Source organism: Onthophagus taurus, chromosome 7 (genome assembly GCF_036711975.1).
Source record: "Onthophagus taurus isolate NC chromosome 7, IU_Otau_3.0, whole genome shotgun sequence".
Taxonomy (NCBI): domain Eukaryota; kingdom Metazoa; phylum Arthropoda; class Insecta; order Coleoptera; family Scarabaeidae; genus Onthophagus; species Onthophagus taurus.
This window is the reverse complement of record NC_091972.1, coordinates 39,554,287-39,580,264: the sequence shown is the minus strand read 5'-3', so window position 1 is coordinate 39,580,264 and position 25,978 is coordinate 39,554,287. Positions and strand designations below refer to the sequence as shown.

General features: G+C 34.9%; 3 protein-coding genes across 4 annotated transcripts in view; 1 reads left to right on the top strand and 2 right to left on the bottom strand.

Annotated features, from left to right (window-relative positions):
• Positions 1 to 1,132: 1,132 nt before the first annotated feature.
• On the bottom strand, positions 1,133 to 3,671 carry LOC139430595 (triadin-like). Its single transcript, XM_071197772.1, has one exon. The coding sequence runs from the start codon at positions 3,261 to 3,263 to the stop codon at positions 1,338 to 1,340; it is 1,926 nt and encodes a 641-aa protein (XP_071053873.1). The 5' UTR covers positions 3,264 to 3,671; the 3' UTR covers positions 1,133 to 1,337.
• Positions 3,672 to 10,411: 6,740 nt separating this feature from the next.
• LOC111419504 (uncharacterized) lies at positions 10,412 to 11,243 on the bottom strand. Its single transcript, XM_023052321.2, has 3 exons — positions 11,118 to 11,243; positions 10,970 to 11,065; positions 10,412 to 10,903 (listed from the first exon to the last, which is right to left on the bottom strand). Exons 1-3 carry the CDS (start codon positions 11,146 to 11,148, stop codon positions 10,500 to 10,502), a joined length of 531 nt encoding a protein of 176 aa, XP_022908089.2. The 5' UTR covers positions 11,149 to 11,243; the 3' UTR covers positions 10,412 to 10,499.
• A 541-nt stretch (positions 11,244 to 11,784) lies between these two features.
• LOC111423440 (white walker) overlaps positions 11,785 to 25,978 on the top strand; it is a 32,015-nt gene continuing 17,821 nt past the window's right edge. The window contains exons 1-7 of one of the 2 annotated variants that reach the window (XM_071197446.1): positions 11,785 to 12,527; positions 12,611 to 12,854; positions 18,702 to 18,943; positions 18,996 to 19,112; positions 19,166 to 19,272; positions 19,325 to 19,510; positions 19,791 to 19,943. In XM_071197446.1, coding sequence (XP_071053547.1) covers positions 12,410 to 12,527; positions 12,611 to 12,854; positions 18,702 to 18,943; positions 18,996 to 19,112; positions 19,166 to 19,272; positions 19,325 to 19,510; positions 19,791 to 19,943 — 1,167 coding nt within the window. In that variant the 5' untranslated portion in view covers positions 11,785 to 12,409. Of the gene's footprint in view, positions 12,528 to 12,610; positions 12,855 to 18,701; positions 18,944 to 18,995; positions 19,113 to 19,165; positions 19,273 to 19,324; positions 19,511 to 19,763; positions 19,944 to 25,978 lie in introns of both variants that reach the window. The other variant, XM_023056667.2, reaches the window with a different exon arrangement.

The following is a 25,978-nucleotide window of genomic DNA, read 5'->3' as shown; positions in this document are numbered from 1 at the left end:
ACACATATCTCTAAAGCAAGATAACTACACAGTAATTCAACACTAAAGCATCACAAAGCTCCAAGTAACCAAGTTATAATTCAGGGTAACCCAATCTTAGCTACAAAGTAAGCGCAATCCCAAAAACATTGCAACCCCATTAAATGCAAACTTTTACTTGAGACGTTGCTGGCTTGAGCTAATCCCACAGCGACTCAACCATACAACAATCTAACTTCAAAGTAGATGGATGAGTTCATCTTCAAAGCAACTCAACGATAATATAACCCATTTATAAACAAGGCAATATTTACTCAAAATAAGATAACCACATAAAAAGCTAACCCAGCTCCTATCTATTGCAACTCAAAATATGCAAACGCAACTTAATCCTACCCATAGTATCATTTCTTTATTACGAGGTTGGGTTGAGATGATTTTGGAGTCTAACCAAACAATACAGTAAGGAAAATTAACCGTAAAGCAACTCAACCACACAATAACGAACTTCAAAGCTAACTAACTAATTTATTCCCAAAGCAACTCAAAGACTTCAATTCCTAATGAAACCCTATAACAAGTCAACCTAGCCCATTGTAAAATGAAGCTTGACACCCAACCACTACAACTGCATCTTCTCATCTTATTTTCCATAATTGTTTATGAAAGAAGATGTTTCACAATAGTAAGTAATGTAAATAAACACGTACAGTTTTTGAGATGAAAAAAATTGTGGAAATTCGAAGCACGTTTTGTTTTTTGAAATACAGAGTTTATTTTTAAAACATTTTTAAGCGTCAATAATTTGTAGAAATTAAATAGTTTAAATTATAAAAATATTGACTTGAATTCACCGAATAAATGTTATTATTTTGAAATAGATTTCCAAGTAACATTTGACTAATTTGACATTAAACCAGACTTTTAATGATTCGTTCCACACAATCTTGTCAATTTGCCCAACGGTAACGTTCTTCAAAAGGTACATTCTTGAACGGATAGATTAGTCCGATCTCCAAGAATCTATAACGCAACACCGTCGTCTGGCTTCCTTTGGCAACCATCGAACCATCCGGTCACCTTGTTCTAACAATAAACCGATTCTTTCAAAGTTAAAAGGGTCACACTACCAAAAATAAAACAACCATAGCAATTGGTGGTAATGAATTTATTATTTGTTCAAAATAGATTTTCTTCATTTATATTATTTACAATTAAACGGATTTAAAGTAGATGGTCTTGAAATGAAATGTTTAATTGGGGTTGTGTATTCGTTATTGTGTGTGTGTATCAAAAGAAAAAAAAATTATTAGTTAATTAATTAAATTAATTAAAATAATAATATCTACGAAATTTTTTTAATAAACAGGTCTCCAAACTTTTGTACGATTAATACCAACGGACTCAATAACTTCTTGGAAAGCGAACGGTTCTTTCCAGTTAACTTTTCTGTGCCTTTTAAGGTCTTTGTTGATAAACCGTTTGTGATCGACTTCGAAAAAGTTTCCTTTTTTGATGCTTTGTTCCCATTCTGCGAGCTTTTCACTCTTTTTAACTGGTTCAAGTGGAACATATTTAGCCGGTGGAATATCTTTTAATAATTGTTTGGCTTTTTGAATAATTTCTCTTCGTTTTATATTGATAGATCTTTCCTCGACGTTTTTCTTTTCTGTTAATTTTTTAACACGTTCTTTTTCTTGCTCTATCGTGTCTTTTTCAAGTTGAACCGTCGACATATCATAAACTTTCGTTTCAGTTTGTACTTTTACTTTCGTTTCTTCGGGTGGAGGTGCCTCGGGAACTGGCAATTTCTTCTTCGGGGCTTTTTCCCTTCTTTTAATACCTTCGGGTTCTTTAATTTCCCGCCTCGGTACTTTATACTCTGGAGGTTTCGGCCTTGGTTTTGGAGGTGGTTTAACCGGTTCTTCTTCCTCCTCTTCTTCTTCGATTTCCTCCTCTTCATTGTCCGGCTGTGGTTCGGGTTCTGGAGGAGGTGTTACGTAATTTGGATCGCGATCGGCTTCGGTTTCGGTGAATTGAAGCTCGCCGGATTCTGTGATTGTTGATTCACCCGGTAAGAACATTGGTTTGTTGGGGTCATCGCCCATGACCAAACCGGGTAATAATGTTGCTTCGCCGTCCATCATAATCGTGAAACCGGGGGTGTATTCGAAGTTACCCTCTTCGTTTTGGATGGTTTGACCCGGCATGAAAATATCACCTTCTTCGCCTTTTACCATTTGGCCGGCGACGAAACGTTCTTTTCCGTTTGAGTTTAATGTTAAGGTGACGCCGGAAACTTCGGCGATTTCGGTGAAATTACCGTCGGGCATTAATTTAACGCATTCTGGAATTTCACCCATCAATGGGAGTTTTTCTAAAACTTCGGGTCCGGCTGCCATAAGTTTTTCATTGACGTTTTTGGTTTTAGCCATGTCGTCGACCTCCATGGCGATGGGTTCGTCTTCGACAGGATCTTTTACCTCGTCGACGATTTGTTTACAATCTTCCTCGAATTTGTCCCAATCCATATTATCGGCGGCCGCAGCCATCATTTGCTTCCAATCTTGAGTTCCTTCACCTTTGTGTTTCTTCTTTCTTTTATTAGCGAGTCTCATCATTTCCAGTTCCCATTCTTCTACACCTTGCTCTTTGGCCTCAAAAAGTTTCGCTAAAGACATGGTTTCTTTGCCGTGGTGATGGTATTCCTCGACTTCTTTTCTAGTCCAACCTTCTCCGGAATAAAACGGAGCGTTGCCGTCGTATGCGACTAAGGGTAATGTAACTTTTTTGTCATTTTTTAATTTGACTACGATTTTTTCACTTCTTTGTGCCATAACTACGTCAAGAATGTCTTTGTCTCGAATTGCCCTTTCAAATTGATGGGGTATCACCAATGTGCAATTTTTATCGGGGACAAAATAAGTATAACATTGTCCTCTACCTTTAGATTTTCTCGAGATTGTACCTCTAAGTTCGGCGTGACCTTCCATTTCTTCATCAAAAAACGGCATAACATATTTCATCGAGGCCTTCTTTCGTTGTCTTTTTTTCCCCAGTCCTTTGACCATATATTTTCTTCTTTGTATCCTTGCCGAGTACTCTTCCAAAACGGGGATGTAATGCTCGATTCTTTGTCCCAGTAGGTTTTTTCCGGTGATGATATGTCTTCGGAGTGCATCTTTTGGCGAAAGGGGTTTCAATAAAGGCAGGTAAAAGTTTCTTTGGAAAAGCTTGCTCGCGCGTGTTACGCGGCAAAGCTGTATCATAACATTGAAAGGCATCTTGGAAAGGGGGTTGCTTCTTTTTTACTACACGAACTTACTACTTTGGGGTTACACTACTAATTTCGTCGTCCACGTGACAACACTTTCTTGTTTCGGGCTTCTTTTTGTCGATAAAAAATACGAATTCAGGAAAGAGAACACGGAGTTCGTTCGATCGCGGACGTCTGATAGTAGTATTGCACTCAAAAATGGGTACTTGAAAAAAATCGGATTTTCTGTGGTGGGGGCCGTGATTTACGCCGTACAAATGTCAACCTTCGGAGGCCCAGCCTAATGTCAAAGTTGAGACCGAGCGACAAACAAGTCCATGATCGGACCCGATTAAGTCGTGACTCGGAATTCTTTTTCGAATAGCGTCCGGGTGCTCGAAAAACTATTCAATTTAAGGGTCATCTGTGCCAATGTCGTCCCGGCTTTATATCGTGTCGTTTCCATACGTCCGTTGTCCTTTGTATCGAGACGGATGGTGGTGGGATCGTCAAAACGACGCCGATTCATGGTCGGATCCAATCTGACAACTACACCCAGACATTCGATTCATCATCAACCCATAGAGCCAACCAGGAATTATAACATCTAATAAAACGTAGAAGGGGTACACACCTAAATAAAAATTCATTCAAAATAAACAATGATACAATATAGTAGATAAAAATAGAGGAAAAAGATAACGATATTTCTTTCTTCGTTAAAAAGTGATATTCAAATTAGTACTTGTTTCGGAAGCCTTTAAATAAACTTTCTTTCGCATCATTATCACCTCGTAATCGAGAAAATATGTTACTCTTTTCGTCGGGTACACTTTTTCCGTGTACTAAATAAATCTGACGATGTCACGAATAAATTAAGTGCGAATTGGATTCGTTCCAGGATCTCCACTGATGGCGTTCGAAATGTTAAGGACATCGATTCGAGTAAACAACTATTTAACTATCCTCTTGGTGCACGTTTTCACGTGTGCAACTTCTTTCATTCCTTTCCAAGAATTTATTTATGATGATACATTATTTTATTAAAACATTATTAGTATTAATAACTGGTTCAATTTACGAAATGGAACCTGCGCTTGGAAAACAGCTGTATTGGTCTATATAATACTTGCAAGACAATTTGTATACCAAAAAGAAAAATCGATTGAAGAATTCTCACTGCAAATATGTACCAGCCGTTTTTTTTGACAACGTATGGTGCTCAAGAGTCTTCGGAATATTGAAAATCAATTGCCCAGAGAACCTGTACAGAGTCTTAAAAAATCACTGTTAAGTAGATTTAACAGTGGTTTTTAATATTTACATTCATAAATGTAAGCAAACATACAAGAACGCTATGAAAGCAATCCAAAAGCATTACAAGAAACTTATAATGGCAAGAATAATACCTGATGGGCCAGTATTTGAACAGAAAAGATATAGACACAGTAGAGGAAAAATTGTGATAAAGGTTGTCCAGTCTTTACTGTACGCAACATAGTGCATTGATTCGTCAGGGAAAGTGTTGACTTTTATATCTGGAACATTACCCATGGATAGTTCAAAGTTTTAAAAGGAGCAAAACTATTTGAAAGAATTTTGCGTTCCTCGCTAACATAATGCAAACATTGGAAGAAGGACATGATGTTCTTTCCTATACGAGTAATATTAGAATAGTTCGTAGTCCACTAGAATCATGACCATGGTTCTGGCGCAACAACGTTTCATTAAGTTTAGAAATTGAGTAGAGCATTGGGAAGTATCAGCTCCGTGGTTTAAAGCTACACTATTACTCACTGTTTAATCTCTGGTATCTGTCATCATGCTGATTTGTCTGGTGGATGATATACATTGACGGTTAGAGAAGAAAAAATCGGAGAAATCTTTTGTTGATACTAACAGCATACTATTACGTCTTCCCACGCCTGCTACCGTTAGATTGCCAATAAGACAAGAAGAAGAAATTTTCCTCCCTACTAAAATAAAATCCTAAACACACTACCTATTTGAATCAACTCATCTCATAATCTTGGTAATGACTAGGTAGTTGTCTCTGCCTGGTTGGATTTCTTCTGATTTTAATGTCTTGTTTCGGGGTCTGATTTTGGTATTGTTAATTCTTCAGTGATTATAACATTACCCATTTCAACTGGTGTATTTTTATCATCTGAAAATCGATGTCTCATTTGATCCCCATGTTCGTTCCATTTATGTCAACTACGTATAAATATGGTCCTGCTCTGTCGGTTATGTGTCCAGGAGTGGCTCCGTCAGATATTGGATTATTTACCCAAACTTATTTTCATTTATTACAAAGGATTTCTCTTTAGCATTCCTTTTATTAAATTCTTCCTGTTGTCTGAGCTATTCCTAGTCAATTTTTCAGTGAACATCCGGTTTAAGTTGATCGATCATGGTTCTCATATTACGGCCAAACATCAATTCAAACGGTGATTTTCTTGTTGACCGTCTAGGCGTATTTCGTAAAGATATTAAAAATTTCTGCAGTCGGATATTTAACTCTTCATTCTTAACACTACTTTTCAGTCCTTCTTTGAAAGTCCTCACTATTCTTTCTGCCAATCTATTTGTTGGTGGATGGTGTGGTGTTGTCTCACATGTTTTATTCCTTAGAAAGAGCAGAAATTCTCAAACTCTTCGGATACCAGTTGGGGTCCGTTGTCTATTACAGCTATTAGAGCACTAATGTTGTCACAGTAGTAGTCTTTGTCATCTTTACTATTTCCAACCATTTCGTATATGTATCCACCACTATCAACCACATAGACCTTTCGAAAGGTCCGGCAAAATTAAGATGTAGTCGGAACCATGGCAGCGGTGACACAATCCATGAATCTTTTGGTCGTCCATTTTAGGCAAGTAAACATGTAATCTTGCGAGGGATTACATTGCAGTTGTGCCAGGATGTTCTTCGTGCAGCATGTCTAATATTGCTTTTTGATGGCGTTTCAGTATCAAATTTTCTTCATAAGATAACTCTTCTCTTTTTTCATAATATGGTATCAGATCCGGTGATAATGTTTTCTTGCCTGGCCAGTAGTTTCTTTATAAAAGGTATTATACGTTTTAAACTTTCATCTTTAAATACAGATTTACTTATTTCTTTTGACGTTAACATTATTCGTAAATTTAATAAGTGTCCATGTCTTGATCTCGTGTTGGCAACCGGGATAAAGCATAAGCTATCTGATTTTCTTTTCCAAGCTGATGATGTGATTTTGCGAAAAGCCGGATACCGGATATTCGGCATCCCCTTCGGCCAGATATCCGGTTTTCCGGTATATCTATCCGGCCATTATGGTTATAATTTCTGGTACATTTTTGAAAGGGTATCACCCTACATTGCCACATTATTGCGATATTTGAATAAAAATGAAATTAATAAGAAAGCTGATACAAAATGAACTTTTTTGATGTTGATTTAACTAACGAAGCAACTCTAAGAAGAGGATACTTTAATTAATAATTGGCGATATTTCCACAAGGATCCTTCAAGAAATTAATTTTATAGCGAATTTTGAAAGTTATCGACGAAAATTGCAACATCGAAAATTTTATCAAAACTTCAAATATTATTTTATCAAAAACTAAAAGTTATTTTTCAAAACGTGTTGGTTCATTGGAAAGAGGATACTCTTATTAACACTTTGGAAAATTTTCATACTCATATTCCAAAAAATGGATTATATATGAATTTTTTAAATTTAATCGGCAAAATTCGAAAAAATTGTCGATCATTTCCAAAATTTATTTCTCAAGAACTGAAAGTGATTTTTCATAACGGCTTGTTGCATTAAAAAGACGATACTTTAATTAATAATTGGTGATATTTCCACAAGGATCCTTCAAGAAATTAATTTTATAGCGAATTTTGAAAATTATCGATGAAAATTGCAACATCGAAAATTTTATCAAAACTTCAAATATTGTTTTTTCAAAAACTAAAAGTTACTTTTCAAAACGGATTGGTTCATTGGAAAGAGGATACTCTTATTAACACTTTGGGAAATTTTCATACTCATATTCCAAAAAGTGGATTTTATATGAATTTTTTAAATTTAATCGGCAAAATTCGAAAAAATTGTCGATCATTTCAAAAATTTATTTCTCAAAAACTAAAACTGATTTTATAAAATGGCCTGTTTGCATTAAAAAGAGTATGCCTTAATTAATAATTGGTGATATTTCCACAAGGATCCTTCAAGAAATTAATTTTATAGCGAATTTTGAAAATTATCGATGAAAATTGCAACATCATAAATTTTATCAAAACTTCAAATATTGTTTCCTCAAAAACCAAAAGTTATTTTTCAAAACGGGTTTGTTCTTTGGAAAGAGGCCACTTTTATTAACACTTTGGAAAATTTTCATACTCATATTTCAAGAACTAGATTTTATACGAATTTTTAAAACTTAATCGGCGAAAATTGCAAAATTCGAAAAAATTGTCGATCATTTCAAAAATTTATTTCTCAAAAACTAAAAGTGATTTTACAAAACGGTCTTTTTGCATTCAAAAGTGGATGCTTTAATTAATAATTGGTGATATTTCCACAAGGATCCTTCAAGAAATTAATTTTATAGCGAAATTTGAAAATTATCGATGAAAATTGCAACATCGAAAATTTTATCAAAACTTCGAATATTGTTTTCTCAAAAACTAAAAGTTATTTTTCAAAACGTGTTGGTTCATTGGAAAGAGGCCACTCTTATTAACACTTTGGGAAATTTTCTAAGTCATATTCCAAGAACTGGATTTTATACAAATTTTTAAAACTTAATCGGCGAAAATTGTAAAATTCGAAAAAATTGTCGATTATTTCAAAAATTTATTTCTCAAAAACTAAAAGTGATTTTACAAAACGGCCTTTTTGCATTAAAAAGAGGACGCTTTAATTAATAATTGGTGATATTTCCACAAGGATGCTTCAAGAAATTAATTTTATAGCGAATTTTTAAAATTATCGATGAAAATTGCAACATCGAAAATTTTATCAAAACTTCAAATATTGTTTTCTCAAAAACTAAAAGTTACTTTTCAAAACGGGTTGGTTTATTGGAAAGAGAACACGTTTATTAACACTCTGAGAAATTTTCATACTTATATTCCAAGAAATGAATTTTATACGAATTTTTAAAATTTAATCGGCGAAAATTGAAAAATTCGAAAAAATTTTGGATCATTTCCAAAATTTATTTCTCAAGAACTGAAAGTGATTTTTCATAACGGCTTGTTGCATTAAAAAGAGGACACTTTAATTAATAATTGGCGATATTTCCACAAGGATCCTTCAAGAAATTAATAAATTTTGAAAATTATCAATGAAACTTGCAACAACGAAAATTTTATCAAAACTTCAAATATTGTTTTCTCAAAAACCAAAAGTTGTTTTTCAAAACGGGGTTGTTCTTTGGAAAGAGGCCACTTTTATTAACACTTTGGGAAATTTTCATACTCATATTTCAAGAACTGGATTTTATACGAATTTTTAAAACTTAATCGGCGAAAATTGCAAAATTCGAAAAAATTGTCGATCATTTCAAAAATTTATTTCTCAAAAACTAAAAGTGATTTTACAAAACGGCCTTTTTGCATTAAAAAGAGGATGCTTTAATTAATAATTAGTGATATTTCCACAAGGATCCTTCAAGAAATTAATTTTATAGCGAATTTTGAAAATTATCGATGAAAATTGCAACATCGAAAATTTTATCAAAACTTCGAATATTGTTTTCTCAAAAACTAAAAGTTATTTTTCAAAACGTGCTGGTTCAATGGAAAGAGCACACTTTTGTTAATATTTTGGGAAATTTTCATACTCATATTCCAAGTACTATATGTTATACGAATTTTTAAAACTTAATCGGCGAAAATTGCAAAATTCGAAAAATTGTCGATCATTTCAAATAATTATTTCTCGAGAACTGAAAGTGATTTTTCAAAACGGCTTTTTGCATTAAGAAGAGGATACCTTAATTAATAATCGAAAGTGATAGCAGCGACAGTTTTGTTAGTAATGAATATGATGATGAATTACAAGCGAAGAGAAGGAAACTAGACGAAACTGCAACAAGAGATTTGATATATCGTATTGGGATTGTTACAATGAGGTTGCTAATGATAAATAAAGTTGTATAAAAAAAAAGTTCTATTGTGGTTGAACTTGATTATTATCTGCAGTGTCCAACACTTAAAAGAGATACTAATTCCTATGAATGGTGGAGTACTAAGTAATAGGTTTTTAATATCCGGCCAAAACCGGATATTTAGTAACGGATGAATTCCAATTTTATCAGTGCGGTGTCCTAAATATGTAATTTCATCCTGTAACAATAAACATTTTGATGTCTGCGTCTTTATACCAGCTTGTTTAAGTCAATTTAAAACTTCTTGAATTCTTCTTATATCATTGTGTATGTCCGGTGCTGTAATTAAGATGTCATCCAGATAACATATTATCTCTTAAGTCAATTCGAGAAAATTGTTGTCCGCCATTTAATTTACTTAATAGGATGGCAAGGAAGGGTTGGCAAAGGATAGTCGTTTCTTTGCACGTGCGGATTAATAGTGACTCGAAAACCTCCATAAATACGAATGTTTCCGTTTGATTTTATTGCCACGACGATATTTATTCATTCAATTGGTGTAGTTGACATATCAATCTCCTCCAACACATCCTCCTTTACCAGTCTATCCCCATCCAGTTCAGTTACTACTGGTTTCTGCAAAGCTAAGAGTACGGGGTGTGGTCGGAAAGTTTTTGGTTGCACACCTTTTTTTGTATGTATTCGTGCCACGTGACCTTTAACCATTCCCAACTTACCATCAAACAGCATTTTAGGTTCCTGCAAAATTTTCTATAAACATAAGTGTTGATTGTGGGAGTACTACCGAAGTTTACTTTGGTTAAAAGCACAAAAATAATATGATTAAGACTTACCACTTCTTGATACATTTATAGTATAAATAAATCTAACTCTTAGACAATAAAAGTGCTTAAAACCATTGTAACCATGGATAGTTTAACCCCTAAATAGTTTTAATTCAGGAGGATGGTAAAAGTGGACCTAAGTTTTTTAACAAGCAACATTAACAACAACTTATTCTTTAAGAATACTTAATTTTCTTTCCATCATAGATTAAAAAAACAGAAACAATTTTAGAACTTTTTTTATTAAAGACTAGAACACTAATTAATCAAACATAATTATAAATATTATTTAAGGAACAAGAACATTAAAATCACTCTGTTAACATATCAGAATTAGTTTCTGTATTAGCTTTTTCACCACCTCGTCCAAGAGTTTCAAATTTAGCGAGATTTTTGTAAATATTGGATTTCATTCTTTTAACAGTTTTAGTTGGGTTAACACACATTGGAATTCTCTTATTAAGTTGCTCATTATTTTCAAAATTCTCTTTATTATATTCTAATTCATCTTGCGGCTGAGGTACATATTGGCTATGTTTGCTACAACCGGCTTCTTCAATATCCTTTTTGGTTATATAAAATCCTCTTATAAAAATCGTTCCACTGCGATTTACCCCATTTTCATCATTTTTAGCTTGAGTACAAATTTTTCGTTTACTTTTTCTTATGAATGTAGGGTTGTCTGTTTTATTACCCAAATTATCGCTCGGGCTAGCTAAATAAATTAACATTTTATTAAATAATACAAAACTTTATGTAGGTAATTAGATTTAATACTTACAATGAATGCTGCTGGGTGAAGATGAATTCGATCTACTTCTTCTAAAAGATATATTAGAACCTTTTTCTCCAGAATTGGTTGATCCACCACTCGCAACTAAAAAAGTATTTTTAATTAAAATAATAAAAGGAACAAGATAATTTCTTACTGCGTGCTAATCTGTTGGATGTTCGCACCATTTTCGGAGATTTTTCTTTTAAAGTTAATGTATCATTCGTTAAATGTTGTGAAAAGTTCTTCAAAACATGTTATTGTACCGCCGATTCAAGTTATATCGAAAAAAAATATAAACAGATCTAACGACGGATTCTTGTTCATAGATGGTGGTAAAATTCAATTCCAATTTGCCATCTAATTTCATACAGAAAAGTTGTATAAAATAAATATGAAGTTAAAAAGTATAATTTAAGCAATTTAATTAAAATTAATTGTATTTAATTTAATTAATTAATTAAAACCAGCAACATGAAATCGATAAAATTCACAGTAATGTTTTGGGTGATTCATCTATTGTCCACTAGATGACACTTTATTATTGAAATATATTTTAGTCAATTTTTCGTGCTAATTTCGTTCTATTTTAATTTTAAATTACTTTCATTCCTATTTTTATTTCAGTACTATATTTTTGTCTTTTAGTTTTGCGTTTAATTTTTATTATAGTTAATATTAAACGTCAAAATTGACATGGAAACTTCCATTTTGAATTTTGATAGATAAACGTCAATATTTAAGGTTAACTTAAGTAAAGCTGCTTAAAAGGTATTTTATCTATATTTAATCTTAATTTTAACGCTTAAAGTTTCCAAATTTTTCTTCTAGATTAGTATAGAATATTTCGGCATTCCTGAATTTGTCCCAAATCGTTTTCGAGACGGTTTTCCATTAAATTGAATTTCATTTAAATAACTAGGAATTACATAAACTCCATACATTCGAATTTTCAATTAAAACCCACCCGGGGTTTTCCCACGAATATATCAATTAAACTCACCCTTTAAAGGTTATAAATACATTTAAATAATTCTCTATGGCATACATAAATTTTGATTGGAATCAATATTAATGGAATAGCGTGCGAGAGGAAAATGCACGACGGAAATCGGCGACCCGATCACAGTTTGAAACGGCGCGGAATTGAGTAAAATGCGAGAGTAAAAGAGAAAGGTTCGATATTATTGCGTATAAGAGCGAGTTGGTTATGCGATTACAGCGGTTCTAAAAATGTTCAACCCCCCTAATGTTTACAGAAGGGGAATGTCGAGGACAAAGATGGCTGCTACTCTGAAAGAGGGTAGGCGTCGAACACGCACACACTGACACAAACAGTGGGGGCAGCAAACCTGTTACCTAACATTAGGTGTTCATTGATTCGCGGCCGTTTTTAAGAAAACGAGTGTAAGACCGCGTTAAAAAAAAGAAAAAAACGTCGGGAAAATTATGGCTACCGAGGAAGTTAGTGGTGGTGAATGTGGTGATACCGATTTAAAGGAAAATGATGAAACTCAGACGAGAAGGAGGAAATTTGTTGAGTGTGCTCAAGATACTTTCGAGCAAGGTAAAAGGAAATTTATAAAATAATTTTTCGTCAAATCATATTTTTTTACATAAAAGTTACATTAAGGGATGATTTTTTTGTAGCATCGGAATTAATAAAACGAAAAATTCCTTGTGCCAGACACTTTTTGGCACCGAAAAGGCTATGGCTTAAAAGGGTTTCGACTCCAAATTGCGATGTAGTCGTTGTTTTTCCGCCAAACACCGAGGATTCTTCGTTACTTTGGTTGTTGTCGAAACTTCGCCAATCACCAGGATTAACTGTACACGTGAGACATCACGCTAGTACACAAAGTAGTGCTTTTTATCTTACAGCACCTTTTAATATGTAAGGAAAAAATTTAATTGGAACTCTTTCAAACTTGGCATTGTACAAAACAATTTATAACAAATTAATTATTCAGTTTTTATTAGATATGTTATTTGTTATAATTTGAAGCTATATAAGGAATTAGGACATTTCCTTTTCAGATTAGCTTTGTTCACTCTGAGATAGGAGTGTCATAAATAGTTTGGTCACATTTTTACCCCATTTATTATTTCAGGGGGGAAAATATGCCGCTACAACTACACTAGTTCTGATTTAATGTCACACATTGCGCGGTTACTCTTGGTTGATAATTTTCATTCTTCCATTGCATGCTGGCAATTCACTGAAATTTATTTCGACGAAATGGAGGAAACTGATTTTGGGGTGCTACCAGTTTTTAAAGTGATTTCAGTAATTTTCACATTAACTTTATTCACTCTGAGATAGGAGTGTCATAAATAGTTTGGTCATATTTTTACCCCATTTATTATTTTAGGGGGGAAATATGGCGCTAGAACTACACTAGTTCTTATTTAATGTCACACATTGCGCGGTTGCTCTTGGTTGATAATTTTCATTCTTGCACTGCATGATGACAATTCACCGAAATTTATTTCGCCGATTATTTCGACGAAATGTAGGAAACTGATTCTGAGGGCTACCAATTTTTAAAGTAATTATCAGTAATTTTCAGATTAACTTTATTCAATCTGAGATAGGAGTGTCATAAATAGTTTGGTCATATTTTTACCCCATTTATTATTTTAGGGGGGGAAATATGGCGCTAGAACTACACTAGTTCTTATTTAATATCACACATTGCGCGGTTGCTCTTGGTTGATAATTTTCATTCTTGCACTGCATGATGGCAATTCATCTCAAAATTCTGAGGTGCTACCAGTTTTTAAAGTAATGTTTGTGGAGTTTATTTGGTTCGATATTCGTTCGATAAGCAGCGGCCGAAAGTTTCAACGAGATAAAAACTTTCTAATCTTGATAAACGTCTGGAATCGGAAATTCATTCCAGACGAAATTGTTTGCTCGTTCACGATCTAGCAGAGTTAATTGGTGAGGACGCCAATGCTTTTGTAAATAAGTTCCTTGATAGTAACATCAAAGGTCGTCATTCGTCAAAAATATTGTATGAAATATGGTAATCTAGCCTCTAACGACGCTAAATGGACATCGTCTTAAGATAATTAATTAATCTCGAAAATGCATTTTAAAATAGAAGCTTTAATCTTCAATTTAAGATATGTGATAGGTGATTTTATGAAATTATCCTTTTTTGACGATTCCAACGTAACAAAAAAATTCTGTATAAATCATATACCATATTAAAGTAGAGGCATTAGTCTTCAAATTAAGATATAAATCGTTATCTAACACTTAAAAATAAGTTCATTTTATAATTGATTTTATATTTTTTTTGCTTTTTGACGATTTCAAACATTACAATAAAGCTTTTTTCCAAAAATTTTTTATATAAAATACCCTATATATTTTATACAACATTAAAATTGAAGCTTTAATTCTCAATTTAAGACAAATCACTTTCTAACTTTTAAAAATGAGCTCAAAGTGATTTTATCAATTTTTTTCGTTTTTCGCAATTTCAAACATAACCTAATTTTAACAACGTTTCTTCAAATATCTCTTTTTGAATTTCCTATATCGTCGGTATACAAGAGAAAGTGACCAAGTCTAAAATTCTAGATTTTTAAGTTTTAATGCTCATGTGCCTGAAATGCAATATTATTTTTATGGAAAAAATGAACATGTCCAAAAATGCCAGTCTATTAGTTATAAGCATTATTATTTAGCTGAGACCTCTGTGGGTATCAGGTAATAAAAAATCCTCAAGGAATAAAACGTGAGAAAAACAAGTTATTAAAAATCAGTTTAGCGTATATTAATACTAAAGGCAAACAAATGTCTGCAAGATCCCCTAGAAATGTAAACTGTGACAATTGCCGCTAGAAATGTGCAGAAGTATTTCCTGCAGATCGTGGACAAGATATCTGTAAACAGTATCAAAGTCTATCCTATGACAGACAAAAGGACTTCATAATTATTAGCGTTGTTACATCTTAATGCCGAAGAAAACGGACCAGGGACTAGTAAAAAAAAAGCGTTTGTAAAAATTTTTACTTAAAAACCTTGTTGAGTCATGGACCGGTTGATTGTGCTATATTGAGCATAGGTACAAATGGAATAAATCATTCAATTCAAGATCTTCGAGGAAGAAGTTCTTCAGGAAACAAGGCTAAACCTGTCATTTTGAATGAGGTGAATCATTTCCTGTAATGGAATCACTATTGTAGACGTGGGATAGCACGGAAGTATCTTGACTCTACCTTATCCATTCTTAAAATATATGAATTGTACAAAGAGTTACAGATGAGCAATCAAACGGATTTCGTTTCTCCAATAACATATTGGAGGGTGTTTTGCACGCAATATAACTTATCTTTCTTCAAACTGAAGATAGATCAATGTTTGCTGTGTGTTAAATAATCTAAATCTATTAAAAAATCAGAAGAATTTCTTTCTCACATAAAGCGAAGAAATGATGTTAATAGAGCAAAAGATTTAGATAAACAAAGTGCAAATCATGACGAAACTTTTCTAATAGTAAGTTTTGATTTACAGAGTGTCCTGCAAATTCTATGCTCCGACGTGCCTATCACCTCTTTACTATAGTCGAAAGCTATGTGCATACAATTTAACCACCAAAGTATCTGTTACATGAATGTTAACGAATAAGGTGTAATTTCCCCATCTTTACCTAACGTTGTTGCAACTTGGTCTATTCTGATAACTTTCTGCAAATTCAGGTAGAAATTCTTCAGTGCTGCTCTGCCTCGAATATGCAAAAATTGTGGCAAAATCATGAGGTCCTTATATGGGGGCATTGTATTCAAGTGATTAGTCGATTGTCGATCGAGTGATATAAGATTTCACAACAAAGTAACAATAATGTCTTTTTTTATGTTTTTATACTTGACTTACTTTACATGATATTCTGACATTTTCGGGTTACTCTTTAATCAAATGAGCGAGGCGGTTATGCTTAATATTGTGAGATGAATCAATTTTTTTCTGTACAACGCCAACCAAGTCTAATAAAATTTCACAGATTTGGTAATTTTTCGCAATCTGATGAAATGATGACAACTTTTAGAATACCACATCAACTCAATTGCATAAAAGGCTACACAACATATTTGTGAACACACAACATGGAATAGCTAGTGGAATACAAAAAGAAAAATGAAAGACATTCATGAAACGTCGTGAGTGTGTGAAAAACAGTCAATGTCAATTAACAGTAAGGAAAGAAAAACCTTTGTTTAAGTTATATGCACCGTTGTGATGGACAGAAAAACAATCATACATTCTGTTTAGCTATTTTGAATTTATTGGTATTTATTTACAAACATTTTCAAACACCCCACACTACTTTATTTTTAGAGATAGCTCAAAAAGTGTTTCGTTAGCAATGTTAATACAGTGAAATTCCGAGGGAAACAACATTTTGCAATTCAAGATGGCGTTTGCGCCCCTAACGCCTATATTAGAAACCTGAAAATAGTTTCTAGTATCTTCTCTTGACCACTATAGCCATTAAATTTTTTACCATAAGTTTCTACAAGGAATAGTTTCCGAGATAGTGTACTTTGCACGCTTATATGGCCACCATGTACAATTGTAAGCTTGTTCATTGATAGCTGAGCAGAACTGGATTCCATGTCACCTCGAACATGAAGTAGGGTTGTTAGGGTTATCATCACTCTGTTAGCTGAGCATATAGTGGGTAGTTCCCATGATCCATATACTGCCGGACTAAACTCATCATTTCAAGACTTCTAGGTTGACCCTAATGGCTTTATATACACTGTTGGAAATAATTCACGAGCACACCCTATATAATCTGAACGCGTGTGTCTAGCACAATGAAATTTAGTATGGAAGTAGTAGTAAAGTAGTGTAACTTACCCCCACATGTAGAGCGGCGCAACTCTGCTGGGAGGGAATACATCAATAGCGAGAGTATCCTCCTTGAGCGGCGCGTACCATCGATAGACGACGTGGCATGGAGTCGATAAGTCGCTGTATTGTAGCGGGAGGAATGGCCAACCATGCCGCCTCAACTCGCCTTCATAGCTCCTCAACGTTAGCTGGGGAAGCCGGATAACGTTGAAGTCTCCGACTAATCATGTCCCAAACATGTTCGATCGGATTCAGATCCGGAGAACGAGCTGGCCAGGAAGGCATTCGTATACGATGCTCTTCCACAAAGGTCCAACACGCACAATGTGCGTTCGGGCGTTGTCGTGCATGTATAGCAGACGTGGGAGCTGCCGAACGTAGGGAAGCAGAACGGGCCGTAGCACCTCATCTACATATCGTAGACCCATCATTGTCTGCTGTACACGTAGCAGACGTGTACGTCCACCATGTGTAATCGCACCCCATACCATAATAGTCGGTTGGCGGTGGGTAGGGCGTTCTTGCACACACTGCTCGAATAGATGCTCACCACGTCTCTGACGAACCAAAATTCGCACGTCACCGGTGCTCAAATCGAATCTTAATTCGTCGGGAAACTAAATGTCCCTCCACTTGGCAACCAACCAATGTCTAGCGTCGACCCACTCGTGACGTATACGGCGGTGCTCGGGTGTTAGTGGAATCCGCTGTAACGCACGACGTGCGCGCAGTCCACTGTTTACCAAACGCCGCCATACAGTTAGCGTAGTGAGTGCGCCTTCCCTGGCCTTCCCTTCCCGCTGGCTAAACAGCTCCAAGTTGCCTTGAAGAGGAAGTACGAGACGCTAAAAAGCTGAGCACAATGGCACGAACCACGCGTGCTGTGGTCGCGCGGGGTCGTTCTGGTCGCGGCTGAAGGTGCGTATGTCCTAGCTCAGACCATTCTCGCCATGTCCGTTGCACTGTCGGTAACGACCGCTCGAGACGACGCGCATTTTCACGAAACGATACACCTTCCAATGTGCATACCCACAACCATTCCTCGCTCAAACTCGCTTAAGTAACGTGATCGCCCTTCCATTGCGCACAGGGTACGACAACATACTGGTCCATCACACTACACTAAAAAAAATCGGTATCTCCAACCCGCTTTGGTTTCCATAGCGACGGGATGTTCCACTTGGAAGGCGGCTCAGTCAACAATGCCGCGGCAGAAAAACTCGAAACTCTCTGAATAAACTCGTCTACAGTGAACCTTTATGCTCCACAAATATTACGGATTTGTCTTCACGAGTTCAGATTACATAAGGTGTGCTCGTGAATTATTTCCAACAGTGTATCTACGTTTCAACTTACGGCCTTTTTAAGCTGCGTCCCCAACTCCAACCCTGAAGGACGAAAGATGATACTCATCGCTTTTACGTCAAAAGTGAAGAGATTGCTTTTAAAGAAGGTCCCCTTTGGTATATTTATGATGTTCTAAGGGTAATAAATAATTTGGGATGTGCTGGTCGTCTATGGTTTCTAACCTCAGCATTTTCTAACGAGTTTATGCTTAAATCAGAAATTTTTCTTGCGATATGCGTAACAAAACTGCTTTGCTCTAAGGTACTTCTTATTCACTTCTTAGACTTCACCTGAAGTCCAATATTTAGGGGCTTTCCACCTCAGTAAACGCTTTTATTAAAGATTAACATACACTAATAAGAATTTATTTAACAAATTATTAATTAACATCTCGAACAACCTGATTAGGTAGAATTCTAAGTTAATTTGATGCAAGTTTAAAATAGAAAATAAATTTCAGGTTTGAAAGAGTTAAATAAAGTTGATTTTATATTTAAAAAAAAAGTTGTTAATTAAAACTTTTAGTTTATTAAAAGCTGCCGAAGAATATCATCTACCGAAATCGCTGAAAGATTCTAAAGGAGGAGGATTGAAAGAATTTTCCGTTCAGGATGTACAGCTTTTCGAGGGATGCGAAAACGAAGAATTTTTCTTTACAACGCAAGAAAGACAGTGGTTGGTTTTGCGTTTATTGGAGAGTATAAGATCAAAATGTAACGATAATATCTCATTATCTGGGGTTAATTTATTAGAAGGACAACCTATTAGTAAGTATACTTTTATTTAAAAAAAAACTGTAATTGGTTAAATTAATTTTAGTTCCTAAATGTCTCTCCGCTGGAGTTATATCACAAATCTTTCCAATACACGACGCGACAGCGCTAGAAAGACTACAAAATTCATGGGTTAGAGATGTATTTGCACGACAACCTTTAGGTAGTATTAAATGGCAAATAAAGAATAAATTTTTATTAAATTATTTTTATTAGATGAAATCTCAGAATACTTTGGAGTTAAAATAGGAATGTATTTTGCGTGGTTAGGTCACTACACAACAGCACTGAGTATTCCAGCAGTCGTTGGATTTTTATTTTGGGTAAAATCTTTTAATAATTCTTAAAATTCAATTAACAACATATTAATTTCAGTTATGTTGTAATGGAAAACATCAAACTTTAGAAGACGTCGGTTACGTTCTTTTTTCAGTTTTCAACGTTGTCTGGGCCACCACGTATCTGCAAGCGTGGAAAAGATACTCTGCAGAGTTAGCGTTTAGATGGGGCACATTAGATCAAAGAGATGATCTCTTAGCAGAACCACGTCCGTTATTTAGGGTAAATAAAAATTTAAGATTATTTACTTACGTTATTTTGTTTAGGCGCATAATGAGAAAGCTGATTTTGTTCATTTTATTGGACGCGTTCAGCGCATACAATTATCTCACTTAATTTTTGCTGTTAAAACTAACATTTTTAGTAGTGTGCACTTAACGCGCCGAATTATCTTTTATCTTTTAATTTGTATAAAGAAAATTAATCCAGCTTTTTATTAGATGTTTTAAGTTTTAAAACATGTCGACCTATCCAGGTATCCCGACATGTGGTATGTTTCCAGGGTCCCTTAGAACCAAGTCCGGTTACGGGAAGATTGGAACCTTGGCAGCCGACTTGGAAACGACACGTCTATCGATATTTTGTATCGGTCCCCGTCATTGCCTTCTGTTTATGTTCGGTGTTTTTTGTTATGATCGTTTCATTACAATTTCAAGTAAGTATATTAAATCTTGTAAGACGCAAGTTATAACTTAGTGCACAAATTAATTATTTTTTTATTTATGAATTCTTTGTAATTCACAATCATTGAAAACCATTGGTTTCCTGAGTCTAGATTCTATAAAATTTACCACATTTACCACATATTTTCTAACACTTGATTCGGATGCTTTGGAAAACGCTTCTCTATGAATAATGCAGGGATTCCAGAATGAATTTGGTGATATGCTTCTAAAAAGCGCATGTAAAGCAAACGCATGTAAACGCAGCCAGACATGGTTGCTTCTGCAATAATATTTTTGCAAAACAGGTCTTCTTTAATACTATTAGCATCTATAAACCGTATATAACATTTCAAACGATCCTTTCTAATAATTTTACCGTCACTATGTATAATGGCCTGACCTGCCTTTTGGCATGCGGCTTCCCAGTAAACAAGAAACCTCTGTGAAACATTTCAATTTTAATGTACAGTGAATTAAATGAAACATCTTAGAACTACGTTTCATATACGTGACAGATACGATTTTTACGAAACGTATCTAAAGATATGTATCAAATACATTTCAGTAGAAACATTTATGAAATATCATTAAAATATGTAGCAGAAACATTTCATTTGAAACATTTCGCTACAAATGTGTCTGAAACATGTCTGGAATATCTTCAGCACCGCCTGTGAACGTATGTACAAACATTAATTAATGTTTGTAAACAGAACTAACCTAAGGTAACATTCCTTCACGGTTTAATTGGCATTTCAAAAGAAAACTTCACGCTATGATTGGCATTACTAATTACTAAAGAAAACTTCACGCTATAATTCATGTTTGTAGACAGAACTAACCTTACCTAACATTCCTTCGCGGTTTAATTGGCATTTCAAAAGAAAACTTCACGCTATAATTAATGTTTGTAAACAGAACTAACCTTACCTAACATTCCTTCACGGTTTAATTGACAGTTCAAAAGAAAACTTCACGCTATGATTGGCATTACTAATTACTAAAGAAAACTTCACGCTATAATTAATGTTTGTAAACAGAACTAACCTTAAGTAACATTCCTTCACGGTTTAATTGGCATTTCAAAAGAAAACTTCACGCTATGATTGGCATTACTAATTACTAAAGAAAACTTCACGCTATAATTAATGTTTGTAAACAGAACTAACCTTACGTAACATTCCTTAAGGAATATTAAAACATTTCAGAAATAATTCAAAACCGTTATTGAAACATTTTAGTAATGTACCGTAATTGTCAACTGTATGTTGCAGAAACGTTTCAATGAAACATAAAAAGGGCCGGACATTAGCAGTTTCAGACACGTTTCACCTATGTTTCAGAAATATGTCGAAGAAACATTTCATGTTTCAATAATATGTATCAGAAATGTTTCTGAAACGCAAATTTGTTTACTGGGTTTCTTCTTCTCCACCTAATCACCCCCAAGGCCACCACCGCTTCTACTTACCAATAACTAGCACACAATTCCTACTGCCAACCAGTTCCAATCATCCATATCGCTGTCATCCATAATCCCGTACAACTCTCCTTTACCGTCGCTCTTTCTTTCTCCTGACTTCCTCTCTCTTCTCTACTCTCCTCCCATTCGGACACTTCTGATATGATCAAGATATCCTACAGGGTATCCTTACTCACCCCACACACACACATCCCGTTCGTCCCCCTCAGTTGAAACTTTCTCAAATATATGTTCAATGAATAGAATATGTCACGTTATCAGCTGAGTGCCCTTACTAGACATGGCCACCCTACCCATCCATCCATTTTTCATACACCTATACACCCCTTTATCCTTATTCAATTCCATCCATCCCCTCTCCCAACCGTCTCTACCACCTCATCTAACTGTCCATCTGTAGCAATCACTGATGTCATATTCCTAGACTAATTGTGTTAGGAAATATAACAATTGTTTATGTCTATATAACAATGTGTGCTATGATACTCCGTTATCAAAACTTTCATGCACAGTACACTTGGTCTCTCTTTTGCTCATTTCTTCACACTTCTGCCAATGGTTGAACGCATGCTTTCTTTATTTGCATTAATAAGATTGTTACCGTTCAAAAATCTATTCTTTATCAAAGATACAAGAGCCAAAAATCACAAAACTACCTATTTAACAAATTTATGTCACTGCTTATTTATAGGAAGTGCTGTGCTTATCTTCATTGGGCTAAATCATAAATCGATTGGCTGAATCGATACGCAGGTTTTGCTGAACCAGTTGGTTACTTCGGCATCAATTTAGATCCAAAATGGAAATGGGAATAACGCACAATACATTTCTGTAAATCATTTTCCATTTTGAGAATACTTCTCTTCATGATTCATCCAACAATATAATATTTTTATAAATATATCCCTACACTATCTATGCCTTGTTTTTACACAATCTCTATTCGTAAACTGTTGCTTTTGGCTCTCTGTGTCTCTACCTAACGATCTCCTGATCCACTGTTTCCCAAAGTGTGGGTCGCGATCGGATATTAGCTGGGCCATGAAACTGTTAGGAACTAATTTTACTACCAACTTTCTAATAAATACTAGTTCTAATATAAAAATTGGTTGGTAATAAAAAACAGCCGGGTAATCCCCTCTATTCAAATCACTCACAATTTACACTAAAAAGAACTACATACCTAGCAGTTTTAACGTTTCGCTCTCTGATTCGAGTTTAGTTAAGTACTAAACTCGAGTTTTTAAATTCATTTTGCGCTTATCGCGTGATCCCTTTGTGCTTAGTTGTTGTGTTCGGCAATTCGTGAAGTGCTTCCTAAAATAAGACGTTTTTGTCTCTAACCTTGATAACTGTGTTATATTATAATAATGGACAAGTGATTAAAGCGGCCAACAAATAGTGCACAAAGCGATGAAAAAATAGACCTGACGAGGCTTCCTCTACGAATTCACATCAACCCAAACGTCGAAAAATGGTGAGAAAGTATGACCTTGAATACCTAAAATTAGGGTTCACCTGGAATCAAGATACAATGGATCCTTGTCCTCAATGCGTTATTTGCTGCGAAATCTTGACGAATGAAAGCATGCATCCAAGTAAGTTATCATGTCATATGGAAACGAAGTCGGTGAATTTTGTTCAAAAGAAATTATTGAATATGAATTCTACAAAGAATCTTCTTTCACATTTTGTAAATATTAATGAAAATGCTACTTATACCTTTTATCTTATTAGCCTGAGAATCGCCAGAGCTTGTAAACCTCATACCATTGGCGAGAATTTAGTGTTGCCATCGATTAAAGATGTTGTTGGAGTGATGTTTGGAGAAAATGAAGTAAAGGAAATCCAACGTATCCACTTTCCAACAATACCGTTGCACGAAGAATTGACGAGATGTCCCAATGGGCAGAGGATGAGATAATTCGTAAAGTAGTCTGTAGTGAATATTTTACGCTACAACTGGATGAGTCTACCGATGTGCACGGCCTATCTCAGTTACTTGTTTTCGTGCATTATATATATATATGGCAAAATGACGCGCATGAAGACATCTTGTTCTGCAAACCAATTAGTCGTGGAACGGCCGATGAAATTTTCAATGAAGTGGATTCTTATATAAAGACAAAAGGTTTGGATTGGAAGAACTGTGTTGGTGTGTGCACTGACGGAGCTCGAGCTATAATAGCAGTGTGGTCGCAAGTGTTCTTGAAAGAAATCCCAATGCTTTGTGGACTCACTGCAGCCAGCATAGAGAAGCACTGGTTGCAAAATCATTGCCTGTTGATTTAAAAACGGTATAAAGTACCTCTGTGAAAATGGTGAACTATATCAAAACGGCTAGTCTTCATAAATTTCTTCTTTTACATACTGAGGTACGTTAGCTATGCAGAGGGAAAGTTTTGACAGGATTAGTGTAATTACGTAATGAAGTCACAGTTTACTTGGTAAGAAAAAATCAATATCTTGAATCTTTACTGAACAAAGAAATTATTCTCAAGCTAACATATTTGGGGGATATATTTCAAAGATAAACGAATTTAATTTGTATCTGCAAGGATCAGAGGGATCCGACATTTTTGCAGTTCACGTTAAAATTCGAGCGTTCATGAAAAAGCTTGTTTTGTAGAAGAGATGCATCGAGGAAGGCAAATGATTGTTTTGAAACGTTTCAAACATTTATCATAGAGAGCGAAATACAGCCCGATATCAATGTAGTGTCTGACATTTCACTCATTTAATGAAGTTGAAAAATAATTTTGACGTCTATTTTGGGGAAGAGATGAAGAAGTTCGATACAATGAGCTGGATTTGTAATCCGTTTCAAGACAACTTGCCAACTGAATTGTCACTAAAAGCAAGTGAAGAACTTATTGAGTTATCAGAAGACACATCGCTAAACACCACCTTAACGAAATTTTGGCTTTCACTTGCTGATACCCATCCTTGCTTATTTGATAAAGCCATGAAAGGCCTCCTTCCTTTCACTACCTCCTATTTATGTGAAGTAGGATTTTCAGCCATGGTTCACATTAAAACTAAGTGCCGAAATAAGTTGGACGTGACAAATTCATTGCGATTAAAACTAAAATCGAAATCGACGCTAAAGCGGTAATTGCAAAAAATAGGAAACAAATATATCCTTCTCACTGAATTATCACATTTTATATTTATTAAATAAAAATTTCATTAATCTGGATGTCTTTTTTTTTATTGAACAGACCTTAGCACAGTAGAAGATGCTGTAGTAACAATAAACAACGCTGCTTCTTTGTTTCATATTAGGCAAGGGTACGTTGGTCAGTTTTTACAGTAAGCCCACCTATAATCCACCTTTATCCCATATAAATGTGGTTATTGTGTTAGGTGAGTCCCATTGAACATTGAAATTTTTTTACGATGGATCGTGGTGTCACAAACTAGCTCTCGAGAACTTCTCGTTTCCCGTAGTGGGTTTCCTAGCTAGGTCCACGGAGCGGCTCGCGTACCCAACTGTCCACGCACTACCGTTTTCTTGATAGCTAGCAATGACTAAGTTAGGGTTTGGCACACTGCATTCGTTCACTTGAAAGCGAACGGCAGTAATTTGGAATTAAGAATAAAAATAGATTGAAAGAAAACGAAATTTCACTGCTAAAGAATAAGTTTGCTTTATTTTTGAAAAAGAACGTATTATATTATATATAAAAGAAAAACAACTGACAAAAATTTTAAAAAGTAAAAATTATACGACGTAATCTATTCAACAGGTTCAATGAGAAATCGGAAGTTTAAGATTTTAATAACGCTTACCCGTTTGTTAAAATAAAATATTTATCGAAGAAAAAGAATCCAATTCAACGAATTTTATAACTAAATTGCTATAAGCTCAAATCGCACGTCTCGAATTTAAAACACAACAAAAACTTTTATTTCCCGGTTTCGCCCGATGCTTTTCTGTTCCAATCCCGTAACCGACTCCCCGATTTTTTCTTCATTGCTTCCCTGCTCCATCTACTCTAACTGCCACCTCGGCACATTCCTGCCAGAACCGCCTATGTAGTATTTAGTCTGGACCCTCGGTTCTCAAGACGCAACTTCATAATTAAATTACAATGTTCTGCCTTTACAATGGTTCTTACTGTTTACTACAATGTATTGCGTTTTATTTTTTTAATCGCTTTCGAATCCCAAAATGCGGTTTGTTACAGTGGTTCAGACAACTTTGGGAAACACTGTCCTGATCTGATATATTCTTCTTGCTTTCCTCAACGGTCCTCGCTTCCACCGTAATTCCTCATTCCACCAACTTCCATGTCTCCTTTTCATTCTTCTACTCACACGTTTCGACTTACCTTCCTTATTCCCTCATTCCACATTCCACATTTTTACTATCTCCCTCACTTTTTCTTCCTCATGGAAAAAGAATCCTAATATGTTTATCCAGCACTCTTCCAAACTTTCCCCAATTTGCTCATCTTTACTTAAATCTACTTCTTTTCGTTTCCATTCTCCTTTCACAACCATACTTAACACTCCATTCTATCATTATGTAATCACTCA